Raw genomic sequence first — 19,034 nt, forward strand, 5'->3', positions numbered from 1 at the left:
TTCCATTCTATAGATGATTCTACACGACCTGTGCAAAGGAAAAAATCGGACACACATATTCAACATTATGGTCTATCGAGATTAAAATTTTTTCCTTATTCCTCTTGTTTTTAGTAATTGAGCACTCGCCATGGCTACAGCCAAAGCAAATTCTACCGTGCTTAAGTTTTGAACTCGCATATGCTGGCTTTATAATTCTATCTGATACCTATCTGTTCGATTAATCGCAGGCGGTATGGTAATTCAACTTAGAGATAGGAAGGTGATGGCAATCGCCTAGTGGCTGTGTGGAGCACTTGCTATGCCTACGGCCAAAGGAAAATCTACTGTGCTTGCCATTAATTATATGCTTTTAATAATAAAATGCAAATCAGATTTTGAGTACGTAATACATTGCTCAATAAGTTCACGGGATGATATAGAGATATCGGCATTATTCCCAAATTCATTTTAATTTTGAGATAACATTTTTCTTTTTTTTTTTACGAATTTATTGAATGAAATGTTATGTAAAAATATAAAAGTCCTAACTGGTCTTCCCTATAAAGTACATACACTATGTAACTGAGAGATCTTAATAAGTGCAAGGATTATGTTTGCAAAAAAAAAAATTTGGCAAATTGAAGAACAAATTTTTTGCCTCTTAAGCTGCATTTACTCTGAGTTAATTTTTAAAATTTCTACGCTTGACTATAACGAGACTTTTTATATTTATTTTTCTTGTTAATTTTTTCAGCAATATTTCCGAACCATTAAAGCCAGAGAGAAAAACAGAAAAAAAAAACAAGAAGACGAGCTTTAAATATTAAAAACTATTAAAATCCTTTTAAATTATAAGCGAAATATTTTGTAACTTTGCCAAATGTATCCAGCAGCTTAACCAGCCATCAATTGTCTTTTGCAACATGTAACAAGAACAACAATAACAACAATAATAACCATATAGTGAAATGCTGGCAACGACAGACCATAGGATATTGTTGGCAATTAAATGGCAAAAGGAGAAGGAAATGTTTTTCGTAAATTAACAGAGATTCAAATGTAATTAAATTAAAATAAAGCCAATAACAATAACAAGAGCAACAGAAATAGCAAGAACAGAAATAATAATAATAATAATAATAAGAAGAAGATATTTGCGAATGGCGAAATAATTGTTTATTTTATATGTTTACTTCAGTTTATTCTTCAAGTTTGTATTCTTCAAGCTTTAGTATAAAGCAAAGTGAATGAACGTAAGAAACGAAAAGAAAGAGAGAGAAAATACAAAAATTTGCTGCATCTAAATGAAGTTAACAATCTGTCAATTTAGTAAATTATTTCTGCTGTTGACAGCTTTCTTCTATATTCTCGACCAATGCAACGTTTTACCAGCATCAGCAATTGTTACGATTAAGGCAGAAACTGTCAGCATAGTTTATGACAAAGACGACGACAAGAACAATAACAACAACAAACACAACAACAACAACAGCACCAACAACAACACCAACAACAACAACAACAATAAAAACAATAAAGATATAAAGAAATTCGCAAAAGTGAAAGAATTGTATTCAAGTGAAATATTTCGAAACGTGGAAAATAGTTTAGAAACAACAACAACAACAACAAGGACAACAACAGCAACATTAATAGATAAACTAGAAGATACCTTAACAAAGAATGAAGTGTCATTATTAATGAAAACATTAGATAACAAACAAGAACAACAAGAGCAACAACAAGAGCAACAACAACATATAGAACAGGTATCAACAATAACAACAATAAATGAAAGAATAGCAAAGGATTTAAATATAGGAAAATCAATAGAAAAATTATCGAAGCATAACCAAAGCTTATATGTTAGGTTGAAGGGAAGTATAAATAAAAACGAAAACAAAAATAAAAATAAAAATGACAACGACAACCGTAACGACAGCAGTAACGACTATTACAACGTTGATAAGAATGATGACGAAAACAACAAAAACAACAACAACAACAACGATGAGAACGAGAACGTTAATGCAAAGGATAACAAGGCGAGTGACGTGCATAGTATGACTGCTGCTGCTGGTATTGACCTGAAAATATTATCAGCTCATAAACTGACAACACTTGTGAGAGACGTTGAAAACCAACAACATTTTATGGCAAACAAACAAAAAGCAACAATAAAAACAACAATCATTCCCAGTTCCACTATTATATTAAGCAATGATTTTATATGGCAAAAATCAAAAAAACAACAACAAGAACAGCCGCAATATAAATTGCGATCTTCACCAACGCTATTGCCATCACCATTACCATCACCAACACCATCGCCATTGCTTTCGTCTCTAGCATCCATATTAATGCCAGCTAACAAAATAACATCAACGTCAACAACGTCAGCCTCATCATCAGAATCTCGACACAACTCGCCATCATCGTCAATGCTACACAGCAACAGCAATCGCATGAGTAGTAATAGTGGTAATGGTAGTCGTTCATATCGTCACACGGCCAATACAATCAAGTTACAGCGACAACACCAACAAGAACACCAAAAAGAACAACAAATAGAACGACAGCACCAACGACAACAACAACAACAACAACAAGAACAACAGCAACAGCAACAGCACAAGTATCAGCACCAGCACGAGCAACGTGTGGGTGTATTAGTGCCATCCGCACTGCTCAATAGAATGCATGTGCAACAAGGCTTTCGTAATTTTATGGAATTTTTTCAAGTGAATTTCAAAAACGTTACTGTGGACTTTCTACTCGATGACGGTAAGTTTCAGTCTCTCCTTTCTATCCTTTTGTACTTTTTGTTTGCCTTTTTTTTTTTTTTTGCTTTTTTTGTTTTGTTATTTCTTCTAATCGACTCTATGTATACACGTATTTATGTACCGAGGTATGTAATTTTTTATTTGTTTTGTTCAAATAAACTTAAGAGACACGGGGAGAAAGAGAGAGAGAGAGAGAGAGAGAGAGAGAGTGAGAGAGAGAGAGAGGGAAAAAGAGATGTCGTTGTATGTGTTTGTTGTTGTGTTATTTAAGTTTGTAAACAAAATCTACCCATAGGTTATATAAATAGTTCGCATAATACATAATAATTACATTTATGTTCATAATGATGCTTCATAGACCGAATAATGTTCTACTTGACTCTATTGTAAAGTTCACTTGCGTAGTGAATATAACGGGCATTACGAAATTATTTTAAAGTCATTTAAAAGGCATTTACGTCAAATTGAATTCATTGCAAGAAGTTTTTTGTCCCCTTTGCTTAGACTTCTAGCGAATTATTTTTCGCTTTGTTGGCATTTATTAAGTGCCGGAGTTGTCTCGGTACTGGTAAACGGTTCGAATTATCGGCCATCGTTATCCATCACTTTTCTCCATCGTAATGTCAACATATAAACTTCGCTTTCGGAAGAATTCCTCGTCTTTTGAGATTCTCGAAGTATCAAAACATGTTTTGATCGCTTCAGAAGAATGAAACAAGACAAAATTAGAAGGAAGCAGAAAATGCCATTTCAGTCCTTCTCTCCATTTCCTTTATGGATTTTCTCGATCGGCCAAAGGTAGTCTTGCGGAAAAGTTTACACATTGTGACTCATTATACTCCACACCAATTGTGGTGCAGGGTATATGTAACAAGCAGAAGGCCTTAATATAGACCCATCTGTTATTATAACGATCTAAGGCTGCCTGTCTGTCTGTCCATGTAAATTTGTGTTTCAGTTACAGGTCGTAATTTTCGTCATATTTTCATCAGATTTGGTGCATTGATGTATTTTGACCCAAAAACGAACGCCATTGAAAATGGTTTGTATCGGTCCACTTTTGAAAAATCATTGCAAAGAAAAAATTGAAATTTTCAAAATTTCTCGGAAAAATTCGCTCTCAGGGTAATTTTTTCAACCGTCTCGCACATAACCATTCCTACGAAAACTGAAACTTTATATATAGAAAAAAGGCATACTTTTTAATACTTGATGGTGAAAATTAGTTCATAATAATAAGTTGACATAGAAATCAACCTTACCGAATTTGTACCAAGTATGTGTATATTTTGAATTTCTCCACATGTATCCCGACTTTCATGAAAAGTGTACCTTTGCTTGAAAATAATTTGTAGGTTATAACGAATAGCTGCATTAGCTGAAGCGGTGTAGGGTATCTCATAGTCGGCCTTGCCCCACTTTAATGTTTTCACTTGTTTCGTTGTACGGATAGGGTAGAACGTCAGCCGCAATGATTTTTCTGACAGTTTACTACACTTACGTAAGCGTGCGGACATAACAGTATAAACAGAAATAATTGACGGTGTCGCCATATTTGCCCAAAAGTATTGAAAGTATGATACTTGGATTTCATACGTTTTTAATAAGTCAATGGCTTAGTTTTCCCCTCCTATCATACATTGAGGGTTTTACTTATGCTCTTCCTATGATTTTAGTGTTTTTTCGATAATTACTATGATGTATCAATCATAAATGTTATATGTCAATTAGTAATTATTATATATTAAAGGCGGTCAATATAATTATTATCAGCATTTTTTCTTAATTGAAATACAAAAAGTGATATTTCATATTATTCACGCTTCGTCAGGATCAAGTTACAACGCAACGTTAAACCTTTTCGGTAATAGGATCTCTAAAGAAGTCGTCGAGAACCTCAGAAGTCATCTGCTTGCAGGCTGTAGCCAGCTGCTAGAGAAGTCTAACATTTTTAGAGTATTGCTGAGTCTTTATTCCAGAGAGATATTATTTTGACTCTGAGTATGGCATTGCTATATATAGCCTTTTCTGTGGGTATTCAAAATGTATGGCTAGGATCTGTATATAAATTCAGCAGTTAAATTACGTTTAATGCGGATGTTAGAATTATTTTTACTGCGTAAGGACGATAAACCAAAAGCATTATAAACCGAACTGTGAGTACAACAAACGTCAGCATTCTCAACTAAAAATCCGTCTTGCGTGGAAGAGCCGCATCATTTGCAGACTGCTTGAATGAGTGCGACGAAACTCTGTGAGATTGGTGCGTATTTCATAGGCCTTGCCTTGACCAGGTGGGGAGACTTTAGGTCATACACAATTTGACATATCTGGCTCTATAGGGATATTACGACTCTCTAAGCGATGTGAGATTGTTCTGGTCAGGAAGCCGGCTGTCGCCGGGACATACTCGGATTAAGCATTCATAACAGATGTCGGCGTTAGGCGGAAAACCGACAGAATAAGTTGTTTTTCTTCTCTTGAAGCTGGGGAAATCAACAATATGTGATTCACTGCGGTGAGAAGAAAAAGCATAACATCTAAGAGCAGTCCTTCGATTTGTAATTGAGTCAACTAATCCCGTGCATAAAAAAGTATTAATCGATTAACAATTAGCGTATAGTTCATGAAATAAAAAGAAAAAATGCGATTTCGATATGAGGAATAACTTATGATTTAATGGAATATATGTTAACATCAGGTAGTCTATGATAGAAGAAACATCTTAGGAAGAGGAATTGTGATCATATCGATGTTTTGACCATGTGTATACATAATATTCCAAGGAAAATGTGGTTGTCTTCTCAAGCTAAAGTCCAACTCAAGACAATAAAAGTTCGCAAAATACCGTCTTGCGCCATATGACGCGTGATACCAACGTATAGAGCAACACTGATCATCCCTCAAAGTTGGCTAGCAAAAACCGTGCCAGATAAGTTTTCAACAATCCTAAATACAACCGAATATAGAACCGGCAAGGACTTTAGAATCTGCTCTTCCATCAATCCTTAAAATCAGAAATGCCGTCTTCATTCAAAGGCTCATTCATATCTGTACACAGAATTATTCGTATGAGAAAATCCAGTTCCCCAGTCTAGACGTGCGATAAATTTAATTCTTCCATACCATAAGTAAGATCATCATTTTTTGTTAATGCTGTAAAGTTATGACGTTCGCTGCCATCTAATATCAAAGGTATTGTTAGTATGATCGGGTTTACAGCAACATTTCTGAGCACAATTCGTAACCATGAAGAAACAAAAAAAAAGTAGGGCATCGCTGTTTCGTATTATTGTCACTTTCTTTTTTTTGTTCATTTTCTATTCTTCTTTAGTAAATTCGCACGACTTTCAATTATATCTGATAGTTTAAGATTGGTGCCTGCACATGTTATCGTCTTACTTTCACTTTGTTTTGCCGCAGATTTGTCCATTAAGATATTATCGCAAATTTGTAATGTTTTGCGGCAATTTGCTTACACTAGCAATCACTCTTAAATTCTTAAACAAAGTATCACAATGTGTTTTTCATATGTGAGACAAATCCTTAATTTTCGTAAAACTGGAAACAATTTTTATAACACAACACAATCTCACGTAATAGATTGCTTTAAATATCGCTCTAATATAATGAATATGCATTAGCATGGAATTGCAAACGTGATAAGCGAAATTACTTCCAAACATAGAAGCAGTCGTCAAATCTTTACTCAATCCATTGATGTTTGCTTTTCTGTCTAACATAACAAATAGGTATTATATATATATATATATATAGTGTCTATGCGATATAGAAATCATATGAGTTTCTGTATGGATGACGGGCTGCACAGAAAATCAATCAAACCGTAAGGCCAAGCGTGATGTTTTACGGTTCACCAACAGTAAACATCGTATTTTCAAGCTCTTTTCATTGCTTACATATGGCAATGAAATAGTTTCCAAGCATCTATTATCATTTTCGTTACTGTTCGTTACGTATGGAGCTAAGGTATGGTAATTAAATGCAAGCGGTACAGTATATGCGTAAATAGTTATCGTTGTATTCGTCGTGTGCGTGTTCGTGTTGTGTATTTGCTGTACTTAATACCAAATACTTATCACTGTTGGTTGAAGCATTCAAATTGTAGAAAACAATTTATCGCATCATATAACAGCACACGTTACGTATACTGAATATTATTACTCATACGTACGTAGGTAATCAATATGTAAAATTTTATATTATTCATAGGTAAAATTGAAAATTTTTTTTTGATTCTCCTCAATACACATATGCTTAACAGCATTAAAATAATTGCTTAATATTCATAAGGCAGTCAGTCCGTCTGATTATCATTTGCATTGAATTGCTAAATAGATAATGAGAATTTTTAAATTAATTTACATAAATAAATTATTTAAGAAATTCTTTTGATTATAAATTCCTTTTTTCATTCTTTTTTGAAGTTTGTTTTGGGCTTTATATAATATTTAATAAGTAAATAAGAAATAAGTTTATGTAGGCAACACACACGTATCACACTAATCAATAAGTTCGTAGGATTATATACGGATGTATGATGACATATATATATCATATCACTTAATCATAAGTTCGTAGGATTACATTTAGGATGATTATGGAGAAATCAATACTGTTTTCCGATAACGCCAATCTTCACATGCCGACTACCATTACTTTAGCTTCGGTATCAAAATGCAGAATTTCGAAATTCGCGTGTAGCGTCGATGAAATGTTTGTAACTGTTATGAAATTTTGACACCCTTCGTTTGAACGCGGGTATTATTTAAAAATCGCATGGAAGTATTAATAATAGTGACATATATATGTTATCCTACGATCTTATCCAGCGTAGTCTCATATATATACATATATGCATATAGATTTTATTAAGCAATCTAAAAAGTGTTAAACGTAATAACAGAAATGCACTTTAGTGATATTAAAAATTCCTTGAACGTGATATTAAAAATTCCTTGAACGTAAAATAAAAGAATCGAAGGCTTATGCAGTTTTATGTGATTCCGCAGACAGCATAAATCCAATTTTAATATGGATACAGATGTTTATGTAGAAACTGTAAAGATATAAAATTTTCACTGTTTTTTTTTTGTTTTTTAATTAACTTTTACTCGGAAAGCTGAAAAAATTTTTCTCTTTTATTATTGCTAAGCATTAAATAATCAATAGCATGCAAGAAAGTAATATGTAAATGTAGCAGTTATGTCACCCACACTTATGCAAGCGTTGCTACACAAATATCGTTTAACAGCGAGAAGCTATTAAATGTTGACAAAGAAAACGCCTTATTTACGTATTGTAAACAGTTAGTATTACATGTCATTGTTTATACGAAAACTTATATAGTTTTGAGTGTGAACACGTTCAATGGAATGCATATACAGATGTACAAAATAATATTCGTATTTTATGAAAATTTTTCCAAATATTTTCATTTGAGTCAATATTGAAATTGATTTAATTACATCCGCCCATTTCTCCACTTGTTGGAATCGTGATCAGTTAAAAGTTAAAAACCAATTATAATTTCATATTCATCTTCTTTAGTGTTATCTATAGAAGTTTTAATATTAACTTAATTGACGTATAAAACATATTGCGAAAGAAATAACCATTGGCCTAAGAATCTCCCAAAATGGTTGAATTTAAACCACCACGGGCTTTAAAAATCAACTTTAGTGATATTTCACTCTTCGTAATCAAAAAAGCATGTACGTCAAGTCTCATCTTTAGAGAATTAGTTGCAGAGAACTTTGACTTTGTGACAAATGATGATTGGCATCCATTTAGAGACAGATTCTTCATAGGGCTTTACGTGTCCCACGCCTTGGATTCATTTTGCGTAATCGACGCCGTCGAGAAGCTCAGACAAACACTATAAATTAGGGGCCTCAACTGCAGTTGAAGAATCAGATTTATTTATTGTGTATGATCCAATAAAACCATTCTGCGAATTGTTGAGTTCCATCATTACCTCTAAATATTCGCTTTAGGAATGATGAAAACCACAAACTCTTCTTTGTCGGTCCACGACCGTTATCACAATTCGTCACGAGGAGGGGGGTGTATCTATGCTCTCCGACAAACATAGTTTATCTCCCCAGCAAACAGTTGCAAGATTGACAACCCATCCCTTGCCACAATCGTTTTAATAAAATCCTACAAAAAGAACTTTCGACCGAAACTAAAATTACTTTTCAAGCCACAAACCTTCCTCGCATAATTAAGCTTAAAAGGTTTATCATCAAAGGTAAGTTTGTCGATCGTATAAACTATGCGAAACTCCTTAGCTTCCAGCTGGAACAGCATAAAGAAAGTAAAGAGCATCATTGTCAGTTGTAGGAGAAAAATGAAATTTTTTGGGTACCAAGTCGTACTGGTCTCTTGAGGAAAACAAAGGAAAGGATTTACCAACCATCTCTACCGTGGCGAGACAATTAATTACGGACAGTGCAATGGCAAAGATTGGCCTACAAAATTATATTAGAAATACTATTGTAGAGGAAGCTAGCGAAAATATTCGATAGTACTGTCGTTCACGTTACTCGCATGTTAATCCTTATCTCATTGTATCACGATATTCAATTAAAGTCAAGGAAATCGTGATCAAAACGTTTGGGAAAATTCGCTTCGATCATACTATCTTTAGAAATGTATTCCTTCAACTTGCAACTTCAAAATATATGCTTAGCGAATGCAAAAGCGTTTCCAAAATGCGAAGATAAGTATTCGACGAGTCTAACTGTATGGGCATCTTGAGAACATAATATTAAGAAAATGTTAACTTTTATTAGTAGAGCAACGTGACTATCTGTAAAAACAACTGAAAAGTTTGTGATGGGCCGCGACCCATCATTAAATACCCTAAATTATTTCGCTTAATAATAACAACTTTCCAAAATAAGGCCTTATATTGAAAGTGATCGAAAAAGGGATCCAATCCGAATCGTTCTTTGGTATTCGTATTTCACTAAAATAATCATTTCAAAAATGGCGATCTGCAGAATAAACACGAGAATGGTATGCGGACAAAGGAAAAGGCAATCAGTTGGTATAAAAAAAGGTGCGTCTATCTCAAGTCCTTCTATGTGATGCTTAACAGATCGATTTTTTACTTTCGATTTAAAATTTTCGCGATTGTCCCAAAAACAGGATGGGGACAGAAGGATGAGCTTTCTAGTTGATGTTAGGGTATATTTGATAAGCATAACCTTCTGAGTGTTGTGTAATGAATTATCAAAAATATTTTTCTTCTTCTTCTTTTTATTAATTTTTATTTTATTTATTTATCTTTTTTTCAATCCGCATGAGTGGACGTAGACAAAGAATCTCGAGAAACTAAATGGTCGTTGGTTCGAATTTCATGTGCAGTAGAGTTTTTAATAAAGTTGTCAGTACTGTGGCTAAATTAATAATAATAACAATATTCGTCGGTCTTAATTCTTCATTTGTTTTTTTTTGGAAATTGAGCTTGAACAGATCACAAAACGGTTTTAAAGATGATGAAGAGCAATTAACTTTCATTTAATGGCATACGATTCCATACAAAGTAGATTCTCTGACTTGATTTAATGTTGGAATTGTTAATTTCTTTATTTATGTATATATATATATTTTTTTTTTTCATAAATTTGGTTTGAAGCAATTAAAATAAAAAGAAAAAAAAAAAATTAAAAATTATAAAATAAATATAATAAAAACATGCAAAAATTCATTTTCATGCACGGGCAAGCAGCAGATTAAAACAAACGTAGAAAAAAGCAAACGGCAATCAAGCGTGTTAGTTAGTGGTGAATTCTATTTTCAATGCAACTATGGAAAACAAGTAAGAAAATTATATTCGGTAATGACCGAATCGTTTATACCCATCACCGTTATTCTCAAAAAAGGGGAAAAAAGTAAAAGAACTCAATTTTTATACCCTATAATATGGAGTGGGCGGCGCTGATTTTGTCTATTTTCAAAATAAAAGTATTTGTTCCATAGGTAAGTCATTTCCAATTTCTTTTGCAAATTTGTAAATGACATCTTATAATCGTTACCACAGGTGCTACACAATTGCGCAGCTGGACAGATGGATAGACGAGCAGACATGTTTAGGTGTATTTAGGTCTTAAAACTGGCCTAGAATTTGTATACTTGATGGGGTTTTTGAAGTTTGTCTCTGCGCGTTAAGTATTGAAAAAACAATTAAATTTTGATATACTGTAGTATTGGGTGGGCGTGGTCAATTTTTTCCATCTTTGTGCGCAAATGCTGCGGCATCGCCCATAGACTATGCGATCACATTTTTGTCCGTTTATTTGCTACAGTTTATGAATAATGAGCAACAAAACAATTTTTCATTCCTTTTGAAAATTACAGGTGTTTTCAGTTTACGTGGCACTTGGATCGCTTTAGCCTATTTCCAACACCAAGCTGCGCGTTAGAACTTCCAATATTCCTCCCAAAGTTGAAGTTGATAGCTTCATTTATGCGGTCAGAAGAATGCTTGGAACAGACATTACATAGAGAGACAGACGGACAGACATGCTTAATCGATTTAGAATTTGTGCTGTCTCTGATATTTCCTTCTGGGAATTGCAAACGTTTTGACAGAACGAATATACTCTTCATCCTTCCGTGATAGGTATAAAAAGAGATGACAGTGCACGCATGGATTGATATTTAGTTGACTTAATTTACATTCGGACGTTCGTTACCGTAGTTTATTTATTTATTTTTTTTTAAGACCGTATATTTAATTATAGTCGCTAAAGTTTAAAAAATTTCCAAGAAAGGGGAAATATAATTAACATAGTAGCCACAATAATATGACCAAAAAGTGAGACTAATATTCAATTCAAAATTGCGTCAGTACATCGAATATCAGAAATATATTTTTTTAAAATAGACAGCACTGTGACATAAGACATTTGTGCCATATTCCAAATTCGATTTTGTACAGTGTGTGATTTTGTTAAGCAAACAACAATTAATCGATCATGAAACGCATTAAAGGAGAGTAGACTTTAATCCAAGCATATGACCGATAGAAATACCCGATTAATCGAGCGAATATCGTGTAAGAGATGAACCAAGACCGAAAAAACCGCATCAAAGTCACTCAAAAATCAAGGCGATATTAATAGTTTTCTTGGACTATCGTGATATTGTGCCCCATGACCTCCTACTACCAGACCAAGCGTCGTTTGCGTGAAGCTCTTCGCAAAAGTAGGCCGGTATAGATTTATAATTCGCAACCGTGACAGTTAAAGGGTAAAAATTTTCAGAGCAATTTACTGTAGACTGCCGCATAACTGAGCGGAGAAAAGTCGCGACAACTGTTTGATTGTCATTGCGGTGGACCATGCTTGGTCGTAGCTATAGCGAATGCTCAGTCACACATGTATCTATTAGGCTGCGACCATTCCTTCCTTATTTCTTTTTCTTTCGTTCATATCTTTCTCGGTATCACAGTGTTACACGTATGGGGAACATCTCTTCTAGAAGGAAAACAAAGTCTATGTTAGATTAAACGAAAGATGCCAGCTTTAAAACATTTTTAAAAATATGAAAATATTTAGGGCATTGGTCAAATAAAGCAAAAAAACATCATTTCGTTGTTGTCATAGATGTATAAGGCTCCAATTTCTAAGGGAATGATATTGTTTCGAGTATTTTTATATATATTCCCGTTACTTTTCGATCAGTACTAGCATCTGCTTTAGGCTATTTTTTTGTTTGTTTAATTATGTTTTGTATATATATTCTGGAAAATATTTAGCTCTCTAGAGATCAAAACCATATTATATTAGAAGATATATATACATATATATATATAATATAACAAGCAAAGAACTTTACTATGAAATTTGTAAAATAAATGAAAAATTGTAAAATTTGTTCACCACATATACATATATTTTATATGGCCATACGAATGTCAAATGCTAAAGTATAGAAATACAAATAATAAATTTTAATAAAAATAAGTAAAAGCTTGCCTGAGCGCACGATTTTACAAGTTGATACGATTCCGTCCGCTTAGTGTGACTCGTTTGGTTTTTTTTTTTTTTGTTCCTAACTTCATTTCCGTCGTTTTTATAGTTCATGCTCTTTGTCACCTGTTCGCTGTCTACCGCTCTTCTGCATATCTACATCTTACATCCTTACAGTCATCTGTCCCGGATGACAATCTCTCCTTTATATCTTTAAAAGTTTTCAATGGCTTTCTATAATCAACAAAAGTGGCTGTGTTACGCGGACCTTCATAGTTTGCGGTATTTTCAACATTATAACGACCGTTACCGTTTTATTTTGACAGCTCGATATTGACCTGAAAACTTTTTCATCAGCTTTTTCTCTCTGGGTTTTTGGCAACTAATTCCCCGACTTGATATATTTTTCCTTTTTACGATGCTGATCGAAGTGACGCTTATGTGTATCTTGTGTCTTCTGTATTTGCTGTTATTTTACTATATACATTAGGTTGGTGTAAAAACTCTGCCGCATATTAAGCAGGACATGTGATCTTGAAGACGTTTGCCTTCTTTCTCAGCAGTGGAATAATGAAAAGTGTTCAGATGTGGATTACACTCGAACATGGACCGTAAATATCGCCCATATCGACAATCTTCAGAGCATGATTTGCAACTATTTTTGCCTGGTCTAAACATTCATAACTTAATTTTCCAATGTGTCACTCAAGTTTTTATAAGCAACCCTTGGGTTGCTTCTTTTTCTGGCACTCACACTCAATGCATTGTCTTAAACGAACTTCATTGACTTCACTCTATTCGCTTTACACTTTCCAACTAACTCATCAAGGGCATTGAAAGTAGTCCCTCTGATATTCTGATGAAAGTTATGCTAAACAACAAGATCCCATCCACTTTTCCGCCAATCTATAATATATATAGTGCCGGTACTATTTGATCAAAATATTTACATACTCTCTGTGCATAAAGAGTGCTTTTTGAAAAATTGAAAACAACAAATTTTTTTTTTTTTTTTACTAAAAAAACGAAAAAATATTAATTTAATGAAACTATGATTGTATTTTTAATTTTTTCATGGCTCACCACATAGATTGGCGGCATTTCGTGAAGCTACTTGAAGGAAATTACTATACAATGCTAGTGAAAACTTTGAATATTGGCGTAGATCTACATATTGGAGATAATGAGAATGACATTAGTAACTATAGCGATGCTGACGATAGTGTCGCTAACAATCATAGTCAACGAGAAGTTTTGCAAAGTCAACAACGTGACGATGAAATGAAAACTAAAACGAAAAGTTACGATAGTTTGCAACAGCAGCAGAAACAACAACAACAACAACAGCAGCAACAACAACGCTCATCAAACATTGGTTATTGCCGCTTGGGTAAAGAGCTAGCACGTGATTTTAATAAAACCGTTTTATTATGGCCCTGTCCTCATATAAAAGTGAGTAACACTACTACACTACACTACTGATGCGATTCTTAACTAAATTCTTTTACACATCACAATCATAATAGACGCTCGAATTGTTGCAAAGAGAAAAATAAAAAATTAAAAAGAAGAAGAATAAAAAAAAATCATTCTCATAAGTAAAGATTTTGTGGAAATTTGATTTGAATTTTTTTAATAACAGAAGACTTGTTTAGTAAAACTTTAATTTTTATGTACATTTTTTCTATGATTATTTTTTATATGAGCGGATGTATTAACGTAAACGTGAATGTTTGTGCGCATGTAAATATTAGAATACTGATTTAATATTTTATGTAAATAGAAAACCAACTTACACTCGAAACATACTTATCACAGTTTTGTATGGGAAAATGTGAAAAAAAAAAAACGAAGGAGGGAAAGATACTCAAGTGCAAGTTACAGTTCTATTTACACACACATATACATATAAAGTTGAGAGCACTTAGTATTATGTATTTTGTTTGTATATCCAACTACTAACTGACTGTATGTGAAATGATGGGTACTTGAATCCATGTATAGCATTATACATATATTCGCTTTTCACACATCATATTCGTAACAAATGTCAAAGCCTTGCTAAGATCTTACAAAAGATTTTTAGATATTCTCAGAGACACTTGTAACACAAGACAAATTCATATTTTGCTTCATATATCTAAGTTGAACTAACGACACTTTCAAAATAACTTGATATGTAAAGAAGTATATCATGCAAAACAAAACTGTTGTACGAATTTTTGTCATTCAAGTTGCTACATAGGTAAATTCTCTATTCCTTTTCCCAATTTTTTTACTCCACTTTTCTTTTCATAGCATAAATAAAGAGAAGAGAAACTGAACTTCACTATCGTTATATTCTTTTATTTAATACTTATGCCCAAAAGTATGCCAAGTTTTTTTTGCCGCATGTAACATCTAAAAGTATACTTCAAATATGCCATAATTTATATAAGTTGTGGAGTAGAGAGAAATCAAATGTGTCCGTTTGTCCGTCCAGATTACATCTTTTCCTGAGACGCTTATGGTCTAATGAAATGAAATCCAAAAAAAGGCAACTTAGCAAATATATCTTAAGGTGATTACCACAGACTACAGATAACTGGGTTGTATTAGTTTTGGGGAGCATCTTCGACCCCTACATTCATAGATTAATACAAAAATAGAGGAGCAAGTCTCTTTGGCTAACGAAGAGAATAATTCTTTTAAGATGGCTTAAGTGCCTTTCCTGTGAAAATACAAAGCAGTTCAGACATTTATGTCTGTTTGTACAATAAATGAAATCAGGAACCGTATTTTATTCTTGGATAAATTTTCTTAGTCTTACTCCCACTTTGGTCAATCACAAGTCAACTTTACGCTAAATTTTCCATTTCTAAATTTTCCTTCTGAATCATATTTCATAAGTTGATTGTAAGTATTTCAAAATTTCAAAGTATTTTTAGCATTAAATTCAATGTAAGTAAATGGAAGGTCGATAAAAGGCGGAATAAAAGAGTTTTTTACTTTATGAGTGCTAGAGAGAGTGTAGTTGCGTTAGTATACTTTTGTTTGTCGTATGGTATATATAAAAATGTGCCTGAACATGCTGCTGTTGCTAATTACACTTCATAAACACTAGTTAAACACGTACATGAACTTTGTCCAGCTTTATTTACATGTAAATCCAATCATTAATAAAGCTAGAAGCTGTAAGCCTATGATTGGATTAAAAGAAAAGTTTGAAAGGAAATCAAGTTTCCAACACTAGCCAGGAATTGTAATCATTTTCACTTAAAAGTTTCGATAGAATATGCAATAGTATTGAATTGATCGACTTTGTTCATAAACAATATTATATTCTTCTTATCTCTTTTTATAAAAACGATACATAGACATACAAGTTTATATATCTTTGCGTAGAATTCAAAATTAGTTTGCTCTCTTATGAAGGTGGACAGGTTGAATCGAGTTTACAAGTTATTAATTATGACATTTTAAGACATTTTGTTATATCTAAGACCTGGATACCTATTTATTAGAAGACATGCTACCGCTGCATAGGTTTGATTTAACCTTCACTACTTGTCCATTCAAAAGTGTCCGTTTTCCGTTCTGCTAGTGTTTCTTCCTTATCTGTAGATATTCTCTTTTAACATTCGTTATCCATGTTAGCCAAAGTCCATTCAGTCAGGTACTAGCATCCGCCGTCTGGTACCCATTTTCTGTTGTCTGTTATTCATTATCCGTTCCTTAATATGCACTTTAATATACTGTCCAATGTCTATTTTTCAGTAACTTATTATCTGTTATCAGATATTTATCAACCACTGCTTAATACGCGTTACTGATAATGGTCGGATTTCAGTTATCTAGTATCCACTGCCGTATTACTCCATATTTGGCGTCTTTTGTATCTTATACATTGTCCAATACCCATTCTTCAACACCCGTTACTTATTATTAGCTCTTATTTACAGTTCGTTGTCCGTAGTCTATTTGTACACTGCGGGTGTTTTGACACAAAAATTAATTGGATACAATTTGGACCAGGTAGCACTATTTTCTTTATTTAATTCCATAAAACGGTTCTCACGAGAAGTATATCTTTATATTGAAAAGAAGTTAAATTTGTAGTTTCTTATGGCTAAAGTAATGGAGTCTTTACGTGAAAACTTAAGCTTGCTAAATTTGGATCACGTCATCCCATGTTCTAGACTCCCTAGTCTATAAGGGCTCTCAGGAGCAGCTTGCTTTTACCTTGCTCTATCCTGTTTAGGATTGTGTCACGAAAATAAAAAAAGATGAATTATGTTAGGCGAAGTTGGGTAAGATCGGTCTTGCCCTAACCATGTAAGCCTGTTATGAAGAGCGTGCCCTTACATGGAAACAAAGTGCTATGCATTGTTTGGTATGTTGCCACGAAAACAAATAATGAATTATGTTAGAAAATGGAACGTAGAGTATTTAAGAGTCATTCTTGCCCTACTATAACGTTTCTAAAAATTTTTATTTCGTCTCACTACATTTTATGTTATTTAAATAAATTGTTAATAAATTGTTTTACTTTTAATTCTCTTTAATTTTTTTACAAGTTTGATATTTCAATTATTCAATGCCTTTTGAAAATTTTCGAAGCATTTTCATGGTCGTTGTCAGTTGAGACAGCTCTTGACATAAATTAATTCAAAACTCTTATATGGAAATATTTGAAGATTTCTCTTTTGGAATGTTTTATAAATTTGCAAAAGTAAATTAAATGCACTTTATGTATATATGAAGTATATTAACACTCCACTGACGATGAACATAGAATTTATTGTAAATATTTTCCAGGAATTGTCTCGACGTTGATGAAAAGTATTGTTACGTAAAATGCTTTTTGTGACTCTGCGTTTTCCTTGAATTCCTTTTGAAATTAAGTTTCTACCATTGAGTTGCGGTTTTTGGCATAGCATAGGTTTTATTTACAAAATCTTAGGAGATTTATTTACAAATTATTTACAGGAACTTATATTTACTGCTTTCATGTTTGAATATTACAATTCAACTCTTTCGACTCCATTGACTATGCCGTCCGCAAATATTTTGCCCTTTTACAAGCAGATTACTAAGATCAAATTTCATTGTAACATTTTCATGCTAATCCCCTTTTACCTGTCAAATGTCAAACGGCCAGTCACTCATCAAATATCCCCCATTCGCATAAGATGCCTGCGGTCAGAAATAAGTGAGGGAAGAGAAGGAAAGAGGGAAAGATAAAGGTGATGGCCGCAGCCTAGTGGATGTGCGCTTATTCGTTAAGTGTTATGCCTTCACTATATCTACGATTAAGCATTCACTATACCTACGATCGTAGCACACTCTACCGCACTAACATTTAAACCTGTAGATATTGATTTGGTAGCGACGATTCCTACCTATTCGGTTAATTTTGTGGAAAACTTGTGCATATCCTGCAAAGACGCGACGTTGCCGCGGTATAGATCCGAGCTAGGAGTGATCCCCTAAATCAATAAAACGACTTGAAAACTTGGCAACTTGGCACACTAATAACGAACATTCTTAGTTTAGTTAACGGACGATACGAAGCTTTGCAAGTTAAAAATTAATTTAGATAGGACAAAGTAAAGGCGTCCATATTAAAAAGAGCTGACTTGACGGTACTTAAAGATTAAATTCTACATATCATTTAGATTCTTACAAAGAACTCTAAAAAGTGAAATAACTTTGAGGTCTATTTATATGGGCCACGTTCTATGAATTATTAGGAACATTGAAGATTAGTTCCCCTAATAAAGCTGACGAGTCGATAATAGTATTCACTAACTTGATTAAGCAGGAGACATATCAGATAAGCCTACGTTTCTCCTAATCTAGGAGAACCCTATATTCCTCCTAACCTAGGGTAAACCTCCGATTCTACGAATCTAGAGTAGCCCTGTTTTTCTCCTAACTTAAGATAACCCTGTATTTATCCTAACGTAGCATAAACCTCCGCTTCTACCAATATAGAGTAACCCTATTTTTCTCCTAACCTAGGATAAGTCCACCTCTTCCAATCTAGGATAATCTTATGTTATTTTAACTTAGGATAAATCTCAACTTCTTCCAAACTAGGATAAGTCTGTATTCCTACTAACATAGGGTAAACCTCCGCTTCTACCAATTCAGAATAACCCTATTATTCCACTTAAGTCCACTTCTTCCAATCTAGGATAATCTTATTTTTTTTCTAATCTAGTATAAATCTCCACTTCTTTCAAACTAGGATAACCCTATGTTTCTCCTAACCTAGGATAAG

At 33.4% G+C, this 19,034-nt stretch overlaps 1 protein-coding gene across 2 annotated transcripts in view; it reads left to right on the top strand.

The window, feature by feature from the left end:
• Positions 1–741: 741 nt before the first annotated feature.
• LOC119638485 overlaps positions 742–19,034 on the top strand; it is an 82,492-nt gene continuing 64,199 nt past the window's right edge. For both annotated transcript variants that reach the window (XM_038035293.1, XM_038035294.1), the window contains exons 1-2: positions 742–2,766; positions 13,860–14,221. In XM_038035293.1, coding sequence (XP_037891221.1) covers positions 1,287–2,766; positions 13,860–14,221 — 1,842 coding nt within the window. In that variant the 5' untranslated portion in view covers positions 742–1,286. The remainder of the gene's footprint in view (positions 2,767–13,859; positions 14,222–19,034) is intronic.

Source organism: Glossina fuscipes, unplaced genomic scaffold (genome assembly GCF_014805625.2).
Source record: "Glossina fuscipes isolate IAEA_lab_2018 unplaced genomic scaffold, Yale_Gfus_2 90, whole genome shotgun sequence".
Lineage (NCBI taxonomy): Eukaryota > Metazoa > Arthropoda > Insecta > Diptera > Glossinidae > Glossina > Glossina fuscipes.